The sequence below is a fragment of the Epinephelus lanceolatus genome, chromosome 13 (assembly GCF_041903045.1).
Source record: "Epinephelus lanceolatus isolate andai-2023 chromosome 13, ASM4190304v1, whole genome shotgun sequence".
Lineage (NCBI taxonomy): Eukaryota > Metazoa > Chordata > Actinopteri > Perciformes > Serranidae > Epinephelus > Epinephelus lanceolatus.
This window is the reverse complement of record NC_135746.1, coordinates 35,076,157-35,096,670: the sequence shown is the minus strand read 5'-3', so window position 1 is coordinate 35,096,670 and position 20,514 is coordinate 35,076,157. Positions and strand designations below refer to the sequence as shown.

Below are 20,514 nucleotides of genomic sequence, written 5' to 3'. Positions count from 1 at the left end.
CTACTATCATGAGTATTGAAGGAAATGGGCAATATAAAGAGCTCTTATTCATATGGATGTAATGTAATAAACAATATGAAAACTTAATATTTTGGTGGCATCCTTTTAGAGGCCCCCTTCAAGGACCCTTGGTTATCCACGTGTGGGGCATTCTTTACCTCCCCGGCCGCCATATTCATTGAGAATATTTGTTCCCTCAGTTAAGCCCCTTGGGCAGTTCTTCCTGTCAGACTGCTTACAAATCCAGCTTCCTTTAGAAGTATGGGCGACCATGACTGAGCATAAAGAGAATTGGGTTTACAGCATGGAGAGGATTCCTAAGCAAGCCTGCTCTGGGAACAAAAGTCCGTTAATCACTGAAACATGAGCCAAGAGATCATAAAGAAGCAGTTCATTCATTGGTGAGAGACTATGAGGAGGAGGAAGTTAAATTTTTCACATGTTTGAGGTTGTAAAATATCTGTTTATCAGATTCAGTTTGACTGCACTTGGCCTTCGCTGACACCACGGTGACAGCAATATCCTGAATATCACTGAAGTGTGTTAATGTTTAGCTGTGCTTTGCATAGATAACCACAGGAGTTGATTGGATGTTATTTAGTGCTTGTGTGTGAACTAATAACACACTGTACCAGCCATAGTCATAAATTAGGAGAAAGTCACAGAAAATGTAAACAGCTTTTTTTTTTTTTTTACTGACATAAAAATGCTGAAATCTGATTGGTTTACATAACATTACATTGCATATACTGTTGTTCACCACACATCTGGTGGCAGAAAGGAAAGACAGGAAGAATAATATTTTGGTAGAAAACATTTTGGGTAACTCATGAGAGATCAGCATAAAACAAAAGTCAATATGTGAACAGAAATTAAAACAAAACTATGCTAAAATAAAATGAAAGAAGCAAAAATGCATTTCTTGCAGCAAAGCTTTACAGAGGTGAATCTTTGTCTTTATCTGTATTTGCTGCAAAAACAAAATGCATTCACATACACAGATAAACTGAATAAAGCCAGTGGTTTGATTAGAAATTACAGCAAATTCACAACAAAATGCAATAAACTTTTGGGTAGTACTATGACAGAAAAAAAAACCAGTCTAAAAATAAACAAGTCTGCTATAAACAGTCATGCATCATTTAAAAAAGACTGAATTTAAAGGCAACAGATGTGATTTAATCATAATAAAAATATATATCTAGGGAGGAGAAAAGATGTAAACGCTGTTGTTTCTCATACTTTAAAAAAAAGGCATTTCTGGTTCTGAGCAGCATTTAAGAGCAAAACTTTGGACAGCTAGATCGTTTTTCTAAGACTGTGTAGTTTATTTGCGTTTCTCCACTCACACTCAAACATGAACACTGCTCTGTCCGACTGCCTCGGATGGAGCGACAGGGACGGCAGGAGAGCTCTGCACATTTACAACATCTGAGGTAGAGAGTGTCACAGGTCTGCACAGGGAAACATCATCGACCCACAGAAAGTCAGTGCTGGCAGTGGCAACCCAAGACATTCTTCATATAGACATGGGCAGATGGGGGCGCTGAAAATATTTGGGTGGCACACAAAAAATAAAAGCCAGAACTGGATTTCAGGAATACTATTATGCTGTTAAAGTATCTATGCTAGCTAAAAACTATGTCAATATGGACTGTCAATATTACTGATTACCTAATGTACATAGACTAATACCAGTAGGCTACAGTTAACATTTAAAGTTCCACAGGAATCCTGTTTTAATGTGTCATGTATCTGCACATGTAAGCCAATTCAGTGTTCTTCATATAGGCTGGTTGTCCTTTTCCTTACGAAGACACATATACAGCTTTAATTTGAAGAAGGACATTGATTGTATGGAACAAAACATTTACTGGGAACAAGCCTTCTCATGTCTAGAGGAAAATCTTGGGTACCCATTGAACCCATTTTCATTTAGATATCAAAAGATGAGGGTTCAAGGGACCCCTTAAAAATGGCCATGCCAGTTGTTCCCTCAACAAAAGCCTAAAATGGAGCCTAAATGTGGAGCATTATTTAGCCCCTTTCCCAACAAGCTTAAGTGCCAATGGATGCCTTACATTTATAATTTACACCCATTTTTTGGACAGATTGTACAAATGAGATCAAACATATTAATTAGTTAGATTTAGAGGTGCTGGAAGTTACCTTCTGACAAAACTAGCATGGTTGTTTTCCCTGTTTCCAGTTCAGGGGCAAAGCTAAGCCAAGCTAAACTATGCTAAAGTAAGCTAAGCTAAGCTAAGCCAAGAAAAGCTGCTGGCTTTATATGTTTAACGGACATGGTTGGTACCAATGGATGCCTTGGGTTGCCTAGTTACACACGATACCACTTCCTTCATGCTAGCTTAAAAATGAACATGCTACAGTCTCTTAAAGACAGTAATGTCCGCCTCCAACTGTTTTCAAAGGGAATTGTATCAGGGGTCATAGCCCCCTCTGGCCCCCTCCTTGGGGGTGCCACTGTGTGTTGGCTGCACTGATTTCCAAAAGGTCTCTGAGTTTTCCAAAAGCAATCCCTCACTGTCAACAGTGACTGACCGCTGAGTGACTTCCTAACATGTTCAGATGGTTCGCTAACACTACCTGTAGGCTTTAGGGAGACACATGACGGCAAGCAAACAGGATTAACACACTTTCACCCATTTTCATTTCAGTACATTTTGGTCTTCAGTGAATGAAATCAAGGCTTAAGGCAAATGCCCGTCAATTACAGCATGACATTCTCCACGACAACTTAAAAAATAAATACCATATGAAAACATAAAACAAGCACCTTTCTATTGAAGGTTAATGAACTGGGCACAGAGTTAATGATTAACGACTTCACTGACTAATGGTCACGTAGTCCATGATAAGTCAAACTCCTGTCCTCACTTCCATTTCAAATAGTGGAAAGTTAGTCTCTAAAATGATAAGATACTGTGGATAAAAGTGTAAAAGCCTCTTAATAAAGTGGTGAGGAACTACATATGCACCAGTATTTCTTTTTCTTTGGTCCTTTTAAGAGGTCATCCATCCAAGCAGATGCTCTGCTGTTGACACGGTTGTTTTATGACCTGGACCGCGTCAGCTACTGGGCAAACTTCATTTTCTTTCATATACCAGCTTATATGAGATTTTTTTTTTCCACTTTAACCAGAGGCACAGCACTGTCACTTTATGTCACACAATTAAAGTGTAAGCTGAAAATATTGGACCAAATTACAGAGAAAAAAACAACTTTAAAAACAAGTCTCACCACAGTTGTTTTTTTTTTTTTAAAGAAATACTGCCTAATGTCAACACTACGGTCAATTAATAGATATAAACACAAACACAATGTCACTATGTTCCTTATGAATCAATATTCTGGTTCACAACTGAAAGCTGGTGTACTTGTGCTGGCTGAGAGTTTTGTTGACGGAATAATTTGACATTTTGGGTAATACGCTTACGAGACTGCAGGAAGTCTCATCAAGAAACAGTCCAGCATATAACCCTCTCATAACATCAAGACAGATCTTTTTACCTCATTGTCTTGTAGATTATACAAATGAGATCAAACATAATAAGCTAGCTTTATAGGTGCTGGAAGTCTGATTTTGTTCCTCTGTTTCCAGTGTTGGTGCTAAACTGAGCTAAGCTAAGCTAAGCTAAGCTGAAAACTTCATATGTTTAATAGACAGATATGGTGGTGGTGGTGGTGGTATCGATTTCTCATGAACTGTTTGAAAGAAAGCAAATAAGCGTATTTCCCAAAATGTTAAATCGTCCTTTTAAAGATATGAACGTTAAACACTGACGAGGTTTCTCAGGCACAGGGTTCTATAACAAGCAACCCCTTTACATGAGTCAGTCACAGTACAGTCAGGGCTTGATTAACCCTTCATGGGGCCTCAGGGCCTCGATTAACTCCCCTATTCCTTTGTATTGTGTCTGAATTAGTAATAATGAATCATTAGTTTGTGGTTATTCCATATAAAATTAGAGTGACAGTTAACCCCTTGGTCAAAAATATGTATTTTCCTCTAACATGTAGTGCTGTTTATCAGTCTAGATTATTTTGCTGTGAGTTGCAGAGTGTTGGAGATATCAGCTGTAGAGATGTCTGCCTTCTCTCCAATATAATGGAATTAGATGGCACTCAGCTTGTGGTGCTCAAAGTGCCAAAAAATACATCTGAAAATCTCAACAGCAATGTCTCTTTCCAGAAATCATGACCTGGTTTTTCAAGATAATCCACAGACCTCAAGATAATCCACCCACCAAACATATCACTGGGTCCGTGAGTAGATGCACTCTTCCTTCTGTACAGTGATAATGGTTGGCTGCTGTAATTGGGTAAACAGAAAATAGTTCCTTCATGAAACTGCTCACAACAAGGTCTGTGGATTATCTTGAGTAACCAGGTCATGATTTCTGGAAAGAAACATTGCTGTTGAGGTTTCAAATGTATTTTTTTGGCGCTTTGAACACAGCAAGCCGGGCGCCATCTAGCTCCATTATATTGGAAAGAAGGCAGATATCTCTGACTGATATCTCAGCAGCTTGTATCTCAAAAGTATAGATTGATAAACAGCGCTACAGGTAAGAGGAAAATTATGTGTTTTTGATTTGGGGGTGAACTGTCCCTTTACATTCCTTATCGCTGCAGATTATACTCTGATTTAGTGGTGCATACATACCAAACTAAAGTGCAATTACTTACCATGAGCTAATTGCAACATAGTGAACATGGAGCCTTTGGGACCCCAAGGGTCTGGGGCCATGACTTGCCCAGTTGGTAATCCAGCCTTGAGTGCAGTCTGTTGTATTAAAGATGAGATTTCCTGGATCCAGCCTGGGGGACAGAGCTGTGTGTCCGTGGTTCAGACGGGATGGAAAATCTTTGTGCTTCAAGCAGCGTCCCTTGAAGTGTCCAAGCACCTTTACAGCCCCAGAGTCTCATGGCTGACACTAATAATGACCTCTGAATCTCTCAGAGCACTCTTTTGTATGTCTCTTTGAAATACTATGAACAGATTACCCCTGTTTACAATTTTTGGCATGCTTTAAGATGTTGTTAACAGGAGGATCCTGTCTGATGGGACACTGGAGACGATAAAGATGGCAGGTTTAAGGAGAAATCTTTAGCAGACCAGTTTGCTTTGCACTGATGCTAATCAATGATACTGACTGAAGCTAAATCAAGTTATGTTCCCCCACATGACTGGGTTGCTGTCTTGTGTAATCCAATACGTGTTCTTTTTATGCCATATTTCTACATCTAAAACCATACGGTACTGTTGAAAACTAATTGTAAAGAATGGTGTAAATCCGCCTTTCCCTTCTGAAAGTGTTTTTGGTAAAGACACTGGCTAAAGATGTAAGTCAGCAGCTTTCGCACTGCATTCATTGCATGTATTCTTTCCCTTGTGACTGATATTACATGTGCTGTTTTCTCAGTTTCAATTTCAAACCTCAAGTTTGTGTGTTGCAAGATTCATCTAACTATCTAATGCATAGTTCTGCAGGATCACATTCATGTTAAACTTCAACCTATGACTATCTGATATGTTTCATCACTTTGGCATTTTCTCCTACTCAAGGCAGTCATTACAATCGGCTAAAAACACAGATACTGTATCTCAGTCCTCGGCGGTCTCAGTCTGACCCCGTGTGTGTCTCTCTCAGTCTGTTCAGCGAGGCACTTAGAGGACAGACTCCCCTGTTTTGCTTCGTGTGTCTTCCTGAGCTTTCTCGTGCTCAATCATCTTCTGGGTGACGTCCTGCTCTTTGTTCAGGGCCTCCTCCTTCTCCCTTCTCTTGCGCCTGGCCTCCACCCACGGTATCAGACATAGCACGGCTCCTCCGAAGATCGGGGGGATGCCTGCCAGGTAGAAGGCCACGTCGTAGCTACCCAGTCTGTCTCTCAGGAAACCTGTGAGCAGGGACAGGGAGAAGAAGACATTTTATATCAATCAATTATCTCTTCTTATGTTGAATTCACAAAGAAAACTTAATTTTTCTTGCATGCCTCTGGTGAACGAAGAATCCAAAAATGTTTGGAAAATTCTTAATAAGGTAAAGTAAAGGGGGACCAGGTTTAACAACACCAAAATTATATCAAAACATCTGTTTATAAACTCTCACACAACTCGTGCAGCAAAATCAAAGCGTCATTTATCCAGTGGTATGCTCAGAACTTCCAAAACACATGCATTTCCGCAAAACCTTAACACTTTCACAGAAACATTGTCATGCATACAGTACAGGCCAAAAGTTTGGACACACCTTCTCATTCAGTGCGTTTTCTTTATTTTCATGACTATTTACATTGTAGATTCTCACTGAAGGCATCAAAACTATGAATGAACACATGTGGAGTTATGTACTTAACAAAAAAAGGTGAAATAACTGAAAACATGTTTTATATTCTAGTTTCTTCAAAATAGCCACCCTTTGCTCTGATTACTGCTTTGCACACTCTCGGCATTCTCTCCATGAGCTTCAAGAGGTAGTCACCTGAAATGGTTTTCCAACAGTCTTGAAGGAGTTCCCAGAGGTGTTTAGCACTTGTTGGCCCCTTTGCCTTCACTCTGCGGTCCAGCTCACCCCAAACCATCTGGATTGGGTTCAGGTCCGGTGACTGTGGAGGCCAGGTCATCTGCCGCAGCACTCCATCACTCTCCTTCTTGGTCAAATAGCCCTTACACAGCCTGGAGGTGTGTTTGGGGTCATTGTCCTGTTGAAAAATAAATGATCGTCCAACTAAACGCAAACCGGATGGGATGGCATGTCGCTGCAGGATGCTGTGGTAGCCATGCTGGTTCAGTGTGCCTTCAATTTTGAATAAATCCCCAACAGTGTCACCAGCAAAACACCCCCACACCATCACACCTCCTCCTCCATGCTTCACAGTGGGAACCAGGCATGTGGAATCCATCCGTTCACCTTTTCTGCGTCTCACAAAGACACGGCGGTTGGAACCAAAGATCTCAAATTTGGACTCATCAGACCAAAGCACAGATTTCCACTGGTCTAATGTCCATTCCTTGTGTTTCTTGGCCCAAACAAATCTCTTCTGCTTGTTGCCTCTCCTTAGCAGTGGTTTCCTAGCAGCTATTTGACCATGAAGGCCTGATTGGCGCAGTCTCCTCTTAACAGTTGTTCTAGAGATGGGTCTGCTGCTAGAACTCTGTGTGGCATTCATCTGGTCTCTGATCTGAGCTGCTGTTAACTTGCGATTTCTGAGGCTGGTGACTCAGATGAACTTATCCTCAGAAGCAGAGGTGACTCTTGGTCTTCCTTTCCTGGGTCAGTCCTCATGTGTGCTAGTTTCGTTGTAGCGCTTGATGGTTTTTGCGACTCCACTTGGGGACACATTTAAAGTTTTTGCAATTTTCTGGACTGACTGACCTTCATTTCTTAAAGTAATGATGGCCACTCGTTTTTCTTTAGTTAGCTGATTGGTTCTTGCCATAATATGAATTTTAACAGTTGTCCAATAGGGCTGTCGGCTGTGTATTAACCTGACTTCTGCACAACACAACTGATGGTCCCAACCCCATTGATAAAGCAAGAAATTCCACTAATTAACCCTGATAAGGCACACCTGTGAAGTGGAAACCATTTCAGGTGACTACCTCTTGAAGCTCATGGAGAGAATGCCAAGAGTGTGCAAAGCAGTAATCAGAGCAAAGGGTGGCTATTTTGAAGAAACTAGAATATAAAACATGTTTTCAGTTATTTCACCTTTTTTTGTTAAGTACATAACTCCACATGTGTTCATTCATAGTTTTGATGCCTTCAGTGAAAATCTACAATGTAAATAGTCATGAAAATAAAGAAAACGCATTGAATGAGAAGGTGTGTCCAAACTTTTGGCCTGTACTGTACATACAACTGGATAAATAAGACTTGGATTATGCTGCACAAGGTCCACAATTGCTACAGTGGCCTTACCAGAGCCTGTGAGGGTCAATAATAAACAGGATTATCTGGAGGAATACTTGTCTGTATGCTTTAACTTATTTTTGGCTTCTTGGACTACAGTCATGATGATAATGTCGAGCAGGAGACCCTGATGCTGAGAGTAAAGAGAAACATATAACTGAATTTCTGTGGCAAACACAGTTCATTACTGACCTGCTGCATGTAAACATGGATTTAACAGTAATTAAGTTACTACAATGTAGGTTGACATATTGCTTATTTCCAGTGTAACTTAATTTCTTTCAGTAACGTGGTTTCTCTTGTTAATGAGAGAAAGAGTCACTTGTTTCGCTTGAGGGAAGTTCAGGCCCTGTGTCTGCAAGAATTTACGTTGGTTAAGTTTCCTGGAGCTACACTGAATCTGCGGCTGAATCTGACCTCTGACCTTTCTGACGGGGAAAGTCACATACTGCATCTCTGCACCTCAGGAAAATGAATGCCTTGTCTATCAGGCGGTTCAAGCCCTTTGCATATGAAGCTCACATGAGCTGATAAACAGTCATGTTACTGATGTATATCATGGGAACCAACACAGAGCAGGTTCAGTTAGTTGCATTCACTGAGGTCATGCATTTCCCAACTGTTAGCATACAGTATGTGCCTTTGATTTGCAACAACAGATTCAGCAACTATAAGGTGCTAAAATAAACACTAGGTGGTGCAAAAGGCCTGTGAAAGTCAGTGTGACATTCTTCTTTATCTCAGGACAGAAACTAAGAGGTCAATAGAACGCAGCAGGAATGCATTTTGCTAGGTTAAATCCTGCAGTGTAAAAGTGTTAAGCTACAACTGTTTTGTCTATAAACCTTGACAGTTATTATTTAGCCAAATGTTATACTTTTGTTAAATGTTCTTGTTGTTAAGTCATGTTTTAAACGTGTTAGTTGAGTCCGTTCACAGTAAACTTTACTGCACTTAACAGGTTACAATTATTTATGTTTCTATGGCCAAAAGCAAAAAGAAAGGAGTAGCAGCTTCTTTTGTAACCGACTGTGTTAATTGGGGATATGATATCTTCTCATATCGATCAAAGTTCAAATCTGAGTTAAAATCGTATTGCGGCAGACTTTGAGATATTGACAAATATCGTTGTCCAAAGATTTGATATAATATCATATCTTGATAAACTAGTAATATATACCCCTAATATTCGGTGGCTTATCAAGAGCATTAACACAGTATTAACACAGACTATTCCTGCATTACCTGCAATGGGGGGCCCCACAGTCATGGGCACAGACATCAGGCCCAGCAGGAAGCCGATGGCCTGAGACACGTCTTTGGCTCCGACCAGCTCAAAAGCGATAGGGGCCATAATGCAGATGAAGCAGCCGTCAAACAGCCCCATCAGCAGGCACACGGCGATCAGCCCTCCGAAGATGTTACACAGAGGGATCATCATGGACATGAGGCCGATGACCAAGAAGGAAGCCACCTAGAAGGACAGGAGAGAGGGGTGTATTCAAATTCTGACTCCTTCATTTGATGGTTTGATAATCTTTATGTAGTCATTTTTCCCTTAAGTTTCCTTGATAGGGTAGAGTTTCCTTTCAAGTTCAAGTTAGTTTGGATTTCAGTACCACGTGTTCTCCATATGATCATCTAAATGCTATTTCATATATTTTTCATGTAATCAGATGAAGTAGAGTCCAACTGAAAGCACATTAAATCATCGCTTTTTGCAGTGTAAAATAATGTCAGTGTGAAAATCCTATTTATTTAAACTGGACAGATTTTAAACATTAGCATACATTGATGACTTGATGACTTTTTTTAATATTAAAAAAAGGCCTCACAAGCATGGTCATGCCATACTGGTTGAACCAGGTACAGAGGTAACAACCACATCAAGTCTGTTTCTTTGAACTTTGAGGCCCCGCACTCACCTGCAGGTAGACTTTGTTGACTCCATTAACATAGTCTGCCACCCTGCCGAAGATGAGACGGCCCACGCCAGACGTGATGCCGATGCACATGAGCAGAACTTCTTTATTGGTGTCTTCTCCAAAACGCTCTTCCACATGCTTCATCTGGGGACAATTCAAGAAACAAATGAACACAGCTGTCTCATGGCTTTAATCCAGTGCAACACCTGGGGAAAAAAAAGTTAAAAATGCAGAAGAGGAAATCCAGCTGCAGGGGTTAAGATAAGTTCAGTTTCATATATTCTAGAAGCCTGACTGAGACTGAGATCCCTTTTACAAAAGAGACACAAATCAAGGGCTGGGTATCAGTACTTAAAACCTTTTAGGTATCGACTGAAAGAACCCAGTATGAAGTAGCATTAAAACTTCTTCAGTCAAACGATACCTGCATTTGATCTTTTTTGTACCTACATCTATAAAAAAAAAAAAAAGATTATTTGTATGGTTTTGTTTACAACAAATCACACGTTAAAGTGTGAACGTTCAGTGGTTCAATGCAACATGTGATTGGCCAATTACCACACCGGCTGGAATGTGGTGAAGTTGAGTGCAATGTGTTTATGAAGTTGGCAGTTCAGCATGCCAAGATGCCACCAAAATGTTCAAGATACAAGCTCTGTTCCTGTAAAACAATCCAATTAAAATTTTGTGGTGTTTTAGCAAGGTGTTCAAAATACGTTTTGTAGGATAACGTGCTATCTAACCAAATTACAGTATTTACACTGCTGTTCTGTATTGATTAGCTAACTGAGAGCATGGATCACAATAGAAACATCAAAGCTTCATGTTTTTGAGAAATCCCAATGTCACAAATCACAGGGCCTTTAACACAGGTCAGGAAGGTTTGAGGTAGAGCAGAGGGTACAAGATGGTATTGTCAGCATAAAAATGGACAAAGCAGTGCTCAGTTGGAGAGTTTATAATAATGTCGAGAGCAAATAGCAGGGGACCTTATATTGATCCTTGAGGGACACCTTCATTAGTCATCTGGGCACTTGATTTGAAACCATCCGTATCAACAGTCTAAATTCAAACATGATTTCAACCCGCTGTAAGCAGAGTCGCTAAACCAGTGGAAAGCCACGTATTTAACAAAATGTTGCAATTGACAGAATCAAAAGTCTTGAAGAGCTTTACAAGGAGGGCAGCACAATGTTGCTTTTTACCAAGTGAGTTCACGATGACATCCACAACAGCAGTTTTATAAGCAGGACATGATTTCCTGTAGGGGCACACTGTTTTACATTACATCACAATTTTTTCCATGCTGATGACGTGACACTTCACTTGCATGGGTATATTCAGTGTTTTGCATTCTTTTTGCATTAAACTGGTTGTATATGTATGTATATATGTAAGGATTTAAAGTGTTTCACAGTGTTGGGGCCAACTTAGTGACTCCACTGCTCTGTAGTGCTGTAGTGTATCAAGCATTTTTCAGTTGGGAGTTTGTTGTTGCTTCCCTGTCACAGCCTACTCATCAGAATTCTTATCCAACCCGTCCATATTTCAACATTCCTCTTTTATCTTCCATTTTTGCTGCCCCTGAATGTTAGATTCCACTTCAGACTATGAAAAAAGCAGCCCAGATGTTCTTTTTTCCAGATTACTGGCTGCATGCGTCCCTCTTACCCCAAAGCACCAATCTGTGAGGCCCAGAAGTTGTGAGCCAATGAGAAAAAAAGGGCTTGCTGTGTGGAGCCCTGCCAGCTACTTGTACCTCTAGGGGGGCAGCTGCAGCAGCAGCAGTCCCGCTCAAAAGCCTGTCTGTCTGCTGCCTCTACAACCTATCTGCAAATCTGCAAAGACCTCTGGATGACTTATCATCTTTGTCAATAAGTCACAACAGCATGTATGTTCAAGAGTGTCCTGCTCAGAGGGGATTCCTGCATCCTTTAGTTGTTTTGCAGGCAAAACAACTAAAGGCTCAGCGTGTGTGTATGCACACACATGCATCAACAGAAAAACTGATGATTTACACACCCATTCAAGGATGACCCCGGGGAGGAGACTTTCAAGAGAGATGCCAGATGTGACTGACATTCTCCCTCTTAGCTTGTCGTTACTATTACAGAAGCAGTGAATGTCGTTCAGATATCTTTTCAGTCATAGGAAATAATAGATGAATAAAGAATTTTGTTTTTGATCTGTTCTTCTTTTAACCAAAAAAAAAATCATAAATTCTCATGATCTCACTTTGGTAATGGTAATGGAGTGCTGAGGTTTTTAAGCACCAGTTGAATTCTACTAAATTCTACTTGATAATGTATGTTTTATGTCAAGGACTCCTATGTATGACTCACTATTGTTCACACTAACTCTCCTATAGCTTTGTGCAGATGTAGATACATTGCTTTGGTTTATGTTTATCTTTTGAGAGGGAGATGGATGATTTTTCATCTGTAGAAATTAAGTGGAAACCTCCAGAGCTGAAAAATGAATGAACGTGGGAGTGCCAAAATCTGCAGTTCCTCCAATGGCCACTTGAGACTGGGTCCAAGTGCAAGTCAATCCCTCTAAACCCCATGTTAAGCATAGGCATAATCACAGTTAACAATGGACTGTAATGCACTGTGCTAACCAAACTAGCTGCTAGTGTTAGGGTTTGCTCAACCCTCATGTCCAAATATGGTCATCTGGCTCCAAAAATCTAAAATGTCAATGGTCAAACATGCCAGGCTCAAGGCTTCAAAATGGGAGTCCACAAACAAATAGCATCATGATGGCTACGTCCATTATTTTTATACAGTCTATGGTAGGAATCCACTGTGGTGCAATGTGTTGGCAATATAAAACATAAAATGTAAAGATGACAAATTTGGCTCTGGGATATTAAACAGGGTTTTCCGCAATTTGTCCGTCATTTTGATTAACAAATTAACAAATGGATCAATCGAGAAAATAATGGGCAGATTAATCTATAATGAAAATAATAAAGCCCTAAATATAACTCTGCATCAGTCAGCCACAACAGACCATGATCAACTCAGGTGGATCATGCAAGATAACATAAGAGAGGTCTGAGTAACGAGCAAACAAGGAAAACACACACACACACACAGGCAAAAGCCCACTACACCTTGATAAGATTTATCTGGTCAGTCATACGTATGATGGAGACAAGCAGTTCCTATGCTGTGACATCACGTTAGATTACTGGATAGACATGAGGAAGGTCATAGTGACCAGCTAGACGCTACAGGAAGATATTACCCATTGAACCCTGTGACTCATTCACACACTGCATCAATAATGTCTGTTATGTATTGGAGGCTTCCTGCGAGGTTGCAGGATGGTGCTGTGTCATGTGTTTACTCATTACAGATAAAAAAGCAGGAACAAAACAGAGCGTAACTTTGCTTTTCCTCTGTCTTTAAACAGATTAGATGGACCTATAGATTCAGCAGAGGTTATCTTACATCACCCCTGTTACAGCTGTGTCATGCTACCATCTATCATGGAGCTTTGGCATTTAAACATAAGCTTATCAGTGCTTGACAACAATCAGTGATTTCCGGCCTCCAAACTCCAGTGCACTCCCAGATTACTGTACACTGGGGAAAAAAATACATGTGGCAACTTCCACTTATCCCGTGAGTGACTGGCAAAAAATTCAGCAGGATGTAATTTGACTGTTTGTTTTAAGAGTGTGTGTGTGTGTGTGTGTGTGTGTATCTTAGATCACGTTTTCAGGAACACAAGCTCACTTTGATGTGATGCAACTAAGAGCCTGACAGTTGGCCTTGTGGTATAGAACATCATAACCCTACAGAATAAATGCAGAAACACAAACACACACATGCGTTCAATGCAGACACAGTGGTTTAACCTCTAACTACTTTTTAGCTCTGCCTCTTTTTCTTAGGCCAGAGACATACTTGCTTTTTAACCACATGTTCACATAGATAACCAAACTGAGCAGAATTGTTCAGATCCTTGCCCATGAACAACGCATGTTACTGGAGGATTCCACCAGAGAGAGCCTGAGAGAACTCAAACCGTATACAGTTTCCAGATTTGCATGATGTACACAATAACAGGGCAACACTTAGGGAGATCAAGATATTGTCAATTCTGAGATCACCGCAGATCATGGCAGAAAAAGCGACAGTGGTGCCATTATACATAATATGTGTCAAACATGTTGTTACAATGGTGAGTATGTTCCTCTCATTCTACAAACACTGACCCCGCCATTTATGTGTGTATTGTATCTTTGCGTAAGCATCACATTCATTTCTGAGGATGTCCACAACCAACTCTCCAGATGAACATGAGGTTACCATCACGTGCACGCGAACGTGTACTTACAAGCAAGTATATCCCCAACCTTAGATTTTATGATGGAGATATACCAAATCTGGCAAATAAACTGAAAGACATGCCTGAACCCCAAACGGTCTGACTTGCTATGGCCGGTGGGTGGTGCTTGGTTTTGGCTAACTGCTAACGTTCTCATTTTACAGCTAAACAGTACACTAAAAACATCTGATGTGAGAAATAGGCAATGAAGTAACAGAATCTTGATTCATGTTTGATCAGTGCTGCCTAGTTTGACAGTTTGAGTACAGTTCACAAGGAGCGACTGACATGATTGACAGCTGTTCTCTTGGAAAATGGTCGATGAACCAACTATTTTACTTGCGGCGGAGTTACGGGTCTATCACTGCATCTGTCAGCTTTCGTGTAATGTAAAGCAGTGAAAATATTCAAAACATAGTGTACACTTAAACTGATACTGATTTCTTAGGTGGCTAAATACATTTTGCTGCGACCTTGTCCAAAGCAGTGCATTGTTTGGCTTCCATGCCAGGGGATCTAGTTTATCAAAGACGCTAACAAAGCAATGCAGTACATAAAATAAGCACAGCAGAAACATCATATAGTTCAGACCACTATGTTTAACCACATATCTTAAAATGTTACAGTTATGGCTGAAAATGACAACAGAAATTAGCAAGTTTGCCGACTACACATACCGTTTTCTACCTTGAAGTGACTATTGTTGTTAGCAAAACATCACAGTCTGTTGAACATACCTGAACTTACCTAACAGTATTTTGTTAGTAAGATGTATACAATGTTGATTTGATTTTTTTAAGGGATTGGGGACTAGACTCATATAAACTCTAAAGTAGAGCTTTCTCACAGCAGTCAAACACAGGAGTAGTTAATAACATTAACGTTGACTGCCTTCCATTTAGATGTGACGAAATGGAGCGGAGCAACCAGTAACTTATTAGTAACACCTGCGCTTCTCTTGTGAAGTCTGTCTGCTTGGAAAAATATCTATAGTTGCTGGCATCAACATGATATCGACACTTAGTTAAACACACAAAAAAGAAAATCTAAAGTAGAAAATGGCACATCAACTACACACTCTTTAAAGTTGATTTAACAGTGTGTTTTGGGGTGAATTTTCCCTTTCAGAGCCCCACTGTGCACCAACCCATATTTTCTCTGCTCTCTCTCCTCGACTGTTTTATGGTCATTAAACATCCAGCCCTCTTCCAGCCCACACGCCGCAGCACTGCAGGTGCCCCTCATTAAACACACTGAAACAAGCTTACTTTTTAAGCAGAGACAGCTTTCTATGAAACAATACCATTCTGTATGCTGCTAATGTGAATCTGTTAAAAAAAGAGGATAAGTATTACTTATCTGGCTGATATGACCAAACTTTCTCATGTGCTGTTCTTCAATTTGTTCTTTTTGCAAAGTCAGCAGAGAGAAGCTACCACGCCTTTTATCAGCCCACGAATTGAGCAAACATCGCCATACCTGAAGGCCAACATCTTCTCTGTAATCAGTAATACTTGGAAAAGTGTGTGCAAGTGTGTACAAGTGTGTGCAAGTGTGTGTGTGTGTTAGATTACCTCCATTGGACTTTACACTTTTATTGTCTTCAGATATGTACAGCTCGATTTGGACTGAGGAAAAACATACATGGAACTGTGGCAGTGGGGCTCTAAAAGGACACACACTCATGCACATATGCTCCACGGAAAGAAAAGTGTTGAGAGGTTTTAAGGAACTGATAGGACTCGCTTCCTGAAAAGCTGAACAATATGCAGTTTGACCCCTGTTTTTTCCCTCCTTCTTCCGGTGCAGTGTCAGAAGGACTTGGCCTTAAATGCAGGGAGGAAGGGGCTCTGTGTAGTAAAGGACGAGTGCTGGGGCTCTGAGGCCAGGGGTGGCGCTGAGGCTGCAGCCAGGCCCCTGCAGTGTCGCAGTCTGAGTAGCAGACACAGGAGAAGTGTTGGGAAAACACATCCCTGGGACAGGCTGATCTCCCTCCAACAACAGAGTCATCGTGTCCAAATAAACAGTCACCTCCCAAGAAGGTGTTTTCTCCAATATCATATTTTTCCATCATAAAGTTTAAATAAAGGGAGATTCAGGGAATGTGACACCTGTTTACAGAACTGTGTCCTGACTGAAATGAGAGCTAGAGATTGAGCCTTCCTGACATATTTAGTTACTTTCATCAGGACCACACAGCTTAAGTGTCACATGTGGACACATGCAGCTGTGAGGGAATTGGGAAACTGCTGTGACGTGCACTTTGTAGGATGTAGCCCAGTTAGTTAGGCTGTAGTAAACAGGACAAGATTTTGGTATCAAAAGCGTCCTGATTTTCATTTGTAGTCCAAGTAGTATTGACCAATCATGTTTGAGCAGCAGGTAAACAATCTGTGTGGAGAGGTGGAAAGTAGTTGCTGAAATGCTATTTGGAACAAGACGATCTAGCTTTTTTAACATTTAATTATCCACATTCATATACAGATATCTGTTTATAGAGATAGGTTGAAATGACCGGTGCATGGAAGAGGAAGTCCTGACTCGCAACAGAGTCTCTGCTTCCGGCTGGACCATGTTCCATTGGCTACATCTTTAAAATGAAAACTTGATTGACCCAAATTACAAAACTACAAACAACATACAACTCCTATTGTATCTATAGATTTTTAGAGGACCTTTTCTTAAATAGACCCTCTTAACTGACAGAGACAACCTTACATATTCTATGTTCCTAAATGCTGAAGTACACCTTAAGAGTCATAAATCATCTCATGGTAACCCTGTACCAACGCTGTATGCCTGGAAGACCCTGGCTGGGAATCAGACTTCCCCTCCTTACCTTTCACATCAATAAATCTCACGTTGCTAGTACGTGTTTTGATATCTGTGTTGTTGAAGCTCTCTAGTTAACCTCACCCTTACTCCAAACAAGAGATTAGGATACTGGGAAATCACACCATGGAATCCCTCTGTTGGCATTTACGTGCTGTTATTCGTCATCAGACTGACCTTTGGCTCAGAGAGTGGGGTGATGATGTCCAGCAACACAAACAACATGAGTACACGATAGGTGTGATGGTCAGTGAAATCAAATTTGATTGAGAAATAGCAGAAAACACAAACTTACCAGGTGAACATAAGGCACAAAGTAGCCATAGAGGGCTGCAGGGATTCCGAAAGCCCAAATGCGATATCCCAAAGACCTCCAGATATTGATGTTGAAGATCTCACCCAAGGGCGGGCACTTGCTTCCTGTGCGGGTGTTGCTGGGTTTGACTGGCATCAGGGGCTTGTAGGTGAAGCCAGCCAGCATCAGTATGAACATAAGGATGCACAGAACGCGCATGGTGTTCTGGAGGCCCACTTTTTCCAGCAAGCCCGACAGCACGAAGGGCAAGGTGATGGTGAAGATGCTGCTGCCGGCCGTCACAATGCCATTGACCAGACCCAGGCGCTTCTTGAAGTAGTGGCCCAAGATGACCAAGCTGGGCTGGTAGGCAAAAGAGCAGCCACAGGCAAATACAATGCCATAGGTGAAATACAGGGGGCCCAGGGACCTGTGACAGGGCAAAACAACAAGATGCATAAGGATACAGCCTTAGATCCATCAACAAGATTGAGCAAGTAAATGTTTAATTATGGGTTGTCCTCAGCTTTTCTTATTATCTGCACATTCAAAAGTTGTATAATTAATCCAACAGTGAAAAAGTATAATTATGCTACTTACTGAAGTGGTTCAGTTGCCAGCAGCAGAGTATTATGGTTTTCTTGGCATTTTGTGAATGTGTAACATTGTGTCTAACTGTTTTTGATCCCACTGGTCACAACATTTTGTTATATTAGTCGCTTTATTAAGGTTTGATGATTCTGCTGACAGCCGATTTAAATTAGGAATGTCAGCGGTTAACTGTTAATCAGTTAACTGTGGAGAATATTGACCAATTATGTATGTTGGTCTATTAATTTTGCTACTCTTCAGTTTCCTGCACTGCACACCATCCCTGTCTGGTGGAGGTTGTTAGCAGTGTTGCTCATTTGGCAATAACTGCGAGTAACACCGCCCCCACCAAACAGTGGACACAACCTGGTCGGGTGGGAGCAGCGCAGAGTGGCAAGGGCTAACGTTAGCTAACCAGTGGAGACCAAAGGATGGAGACTATGTTTCTGTACGTTAACACAGCCACCCGGTTGTCTCACAACAAAGCCAACAGAAAATAAAGCAAAGGGCAAGACATTTAGAGAAAACACTTAAATTTCACCACCTCTAAACAGATAGCACCTTAAAACGTGGCACTAAAGCTCACTGAGTCAATGGAGTGCTGGCCTAGAAGAAAAGGCCTCTTGTATTTCACGACATTTTGCTTTTTTTTCATGAAAATAAACCAGCAAGGTTAATAGGTGTTGGGCTAGTGAAAGTAGTCAAACACCATGTCTTTTTGGGGTCTAAAGTTCAAGTCCTAAGGTGGTTGATAAAGGTGTTCCTCAAGGATCAATATTCGGTCTTTTGCTATTTACTGTGCAAAAATAAAATGTTTTTCCCAGCTGAGCACTTCACTACAATTTTATGCTGACCTTCATGCCATCAGTTCTACGTCAGACTTTCTCCAGCTTACCGTCTACAGATTCATGGTCTTAATGTAAATCTTATTAATACAGAGCAGCATTATAAGTGCTGAGCAATTTGGTTAGATAGTAGATTGTCTGAGAAAACTCATGTTGAACGCCTCACTCAGAAAACATTGATTCAAATTGGATTCTACTGATATTTAATGGTAAATGTGGACGTTTTTATCAGTGTGTCTGATGGCCCAGTATGATTAAATTGTTTTGTTGATTTGTTATTAATCATAATTAATTAGTTGTAAGAGATCTTGATCTCAGTGAGATAAATAAATAAATAAACACAGCTTTAAAAACACTCAGATCAGTCCATATGCTGCTGAAGCTCTCTAGAGAAATAGAAATATCTTTATTACTAATATTTTGTTGCTTGTTTGTATTTTTAGTTTAGTTTTAGTTTTGTCTAGTTTATAAAACGACTAGAGGATGGTTGTAAAAAAAAGATGGTGTGTGGAATGGGCCAAAGGCATGACATCAGAATAAATAAAAGTGAATGAATTAATTAATGAACTCTTACCAGGTACAATATTTTGGCATGTGTTTGACTTCTGTCCATTAAGCCTTTAAAGAATTGCAAATTAAATCAAACAGCTCATACATCTAGGTAAAATGATTTAAGTCTAGCGGTCAAGGTCCAAATAAATACAGGACGGTGGCTTCAAGTGGTTTCAAAGTCCTGTTTGAGGTAAATAAATCTTAACAGATATCACATGACCAAGATATTTTGCAATTTGCACTGTCTGCTACAAAACTCGGCTGTCAACCCATTTTTTGTGAGATGCTTTTTTTGGCCGCCACTTGATAAGCTGTAATTCAGCTGTTTTATTATGTATTCATTGCACTTGAAAGTGACTAAGGGTTGAACCTTTGCTGCTTTGTTTGGATAACAAATGTCTGTGTGGTGGTACCAGTGTTTCCTCACATGTAGACGTATGTGGCTCCAGGAAATTATTAACAACGCAGTGCTAAGTGCAAAGACTCTTGCCCACAGAGTCTTGATAAAAGCTAAAAGGGGATATGTGCACTAGCTACTCAGCAACAAACAGCTGACAGACACAGCAACAGCTGGTGAACATAGTGGAGCATTTACCAGCTAAAGAGACAGGTATTTCCCTCTGGATTTGGCAGAGACCAAAACAGAACTAAAACACAGTGAAAATTGGACTTATATTCATCAGGTGGATGCAAATCACACTCCAAATTAGTTGCTAATCATGTTGCTGGATGTTTAAATAAGTGAAGCTGGCCAAGGTGATTATATGTTAACATTATGTTAACAATTTGTTTTCACTGCCTCAAGAATAATTATTGCAGGTTTAAAGGGATGATTCCACACCAAATCAAAAATACATATTTTTCCTCTTACCTGTAGTGCTATTTATCAGTATAGATTGTTTTGGTGTGAGTTGCCGAGTGTTAGAGATACTGGCCGCAGAGATGTCTGCCTTCTCTCCAATATAATGGAACTAGATGGCACTCAGCTTGTGGCTCTCAAAGTGCCAAACCATATAAAGGAAGTGTGCATCTACTCATGGACGAGAGGCTCGTGCTTGTGACAGCGCGAGATGTAAACATTAATGGCGTCCTCATCAGTTGAGCTGTAACCTGGTGCTAACGTATCGATGTATGCTTTCTTCTTTGCAGAAATACAGTTTGCGGGTGTAGTTCGGAGGCAGACATCTCTACGACT

The 20,514-nt window shown here is 40.6% G+C and overlaps 1 protein-coding gene across 1 annotated transcript in view; it reads right to left on the bottom strand.

Annotated features, from left to right (window-relative positions):
• Positions 1-664: 664 nt before the first annotated feature.
• slc16a10 (solute carrier family 16 member 10) overlaps positions 665-20,514 on the bottom strand; it is a 52,461-nt gene continuing 32,611 nt past the window's right edge. Inside the window, exons 3-6 of the mRNA XM_033649251.2 lie at positions 17,332-17,761; positions 9,864-10,007; positions 9,184-9,412; positions 665-5,923 (exon numbers count right to left, since the gene is read on the bottom strand). Of these exons, the coding sequence (XP_033505142.1) occupies positions 5,694-5,923; positions 9,184-9,412; positions 9,864-10,007; positions 17,332-17,761 (1,033 nt within the window). The 3' untranslated portion in view covers positions 665-5,693. The remainder of the gene's footprint in view (positions 5,924-9,183; positions 9,413-9,863; positions 10,008-17,331; positions 17,762-20,514) is intronic.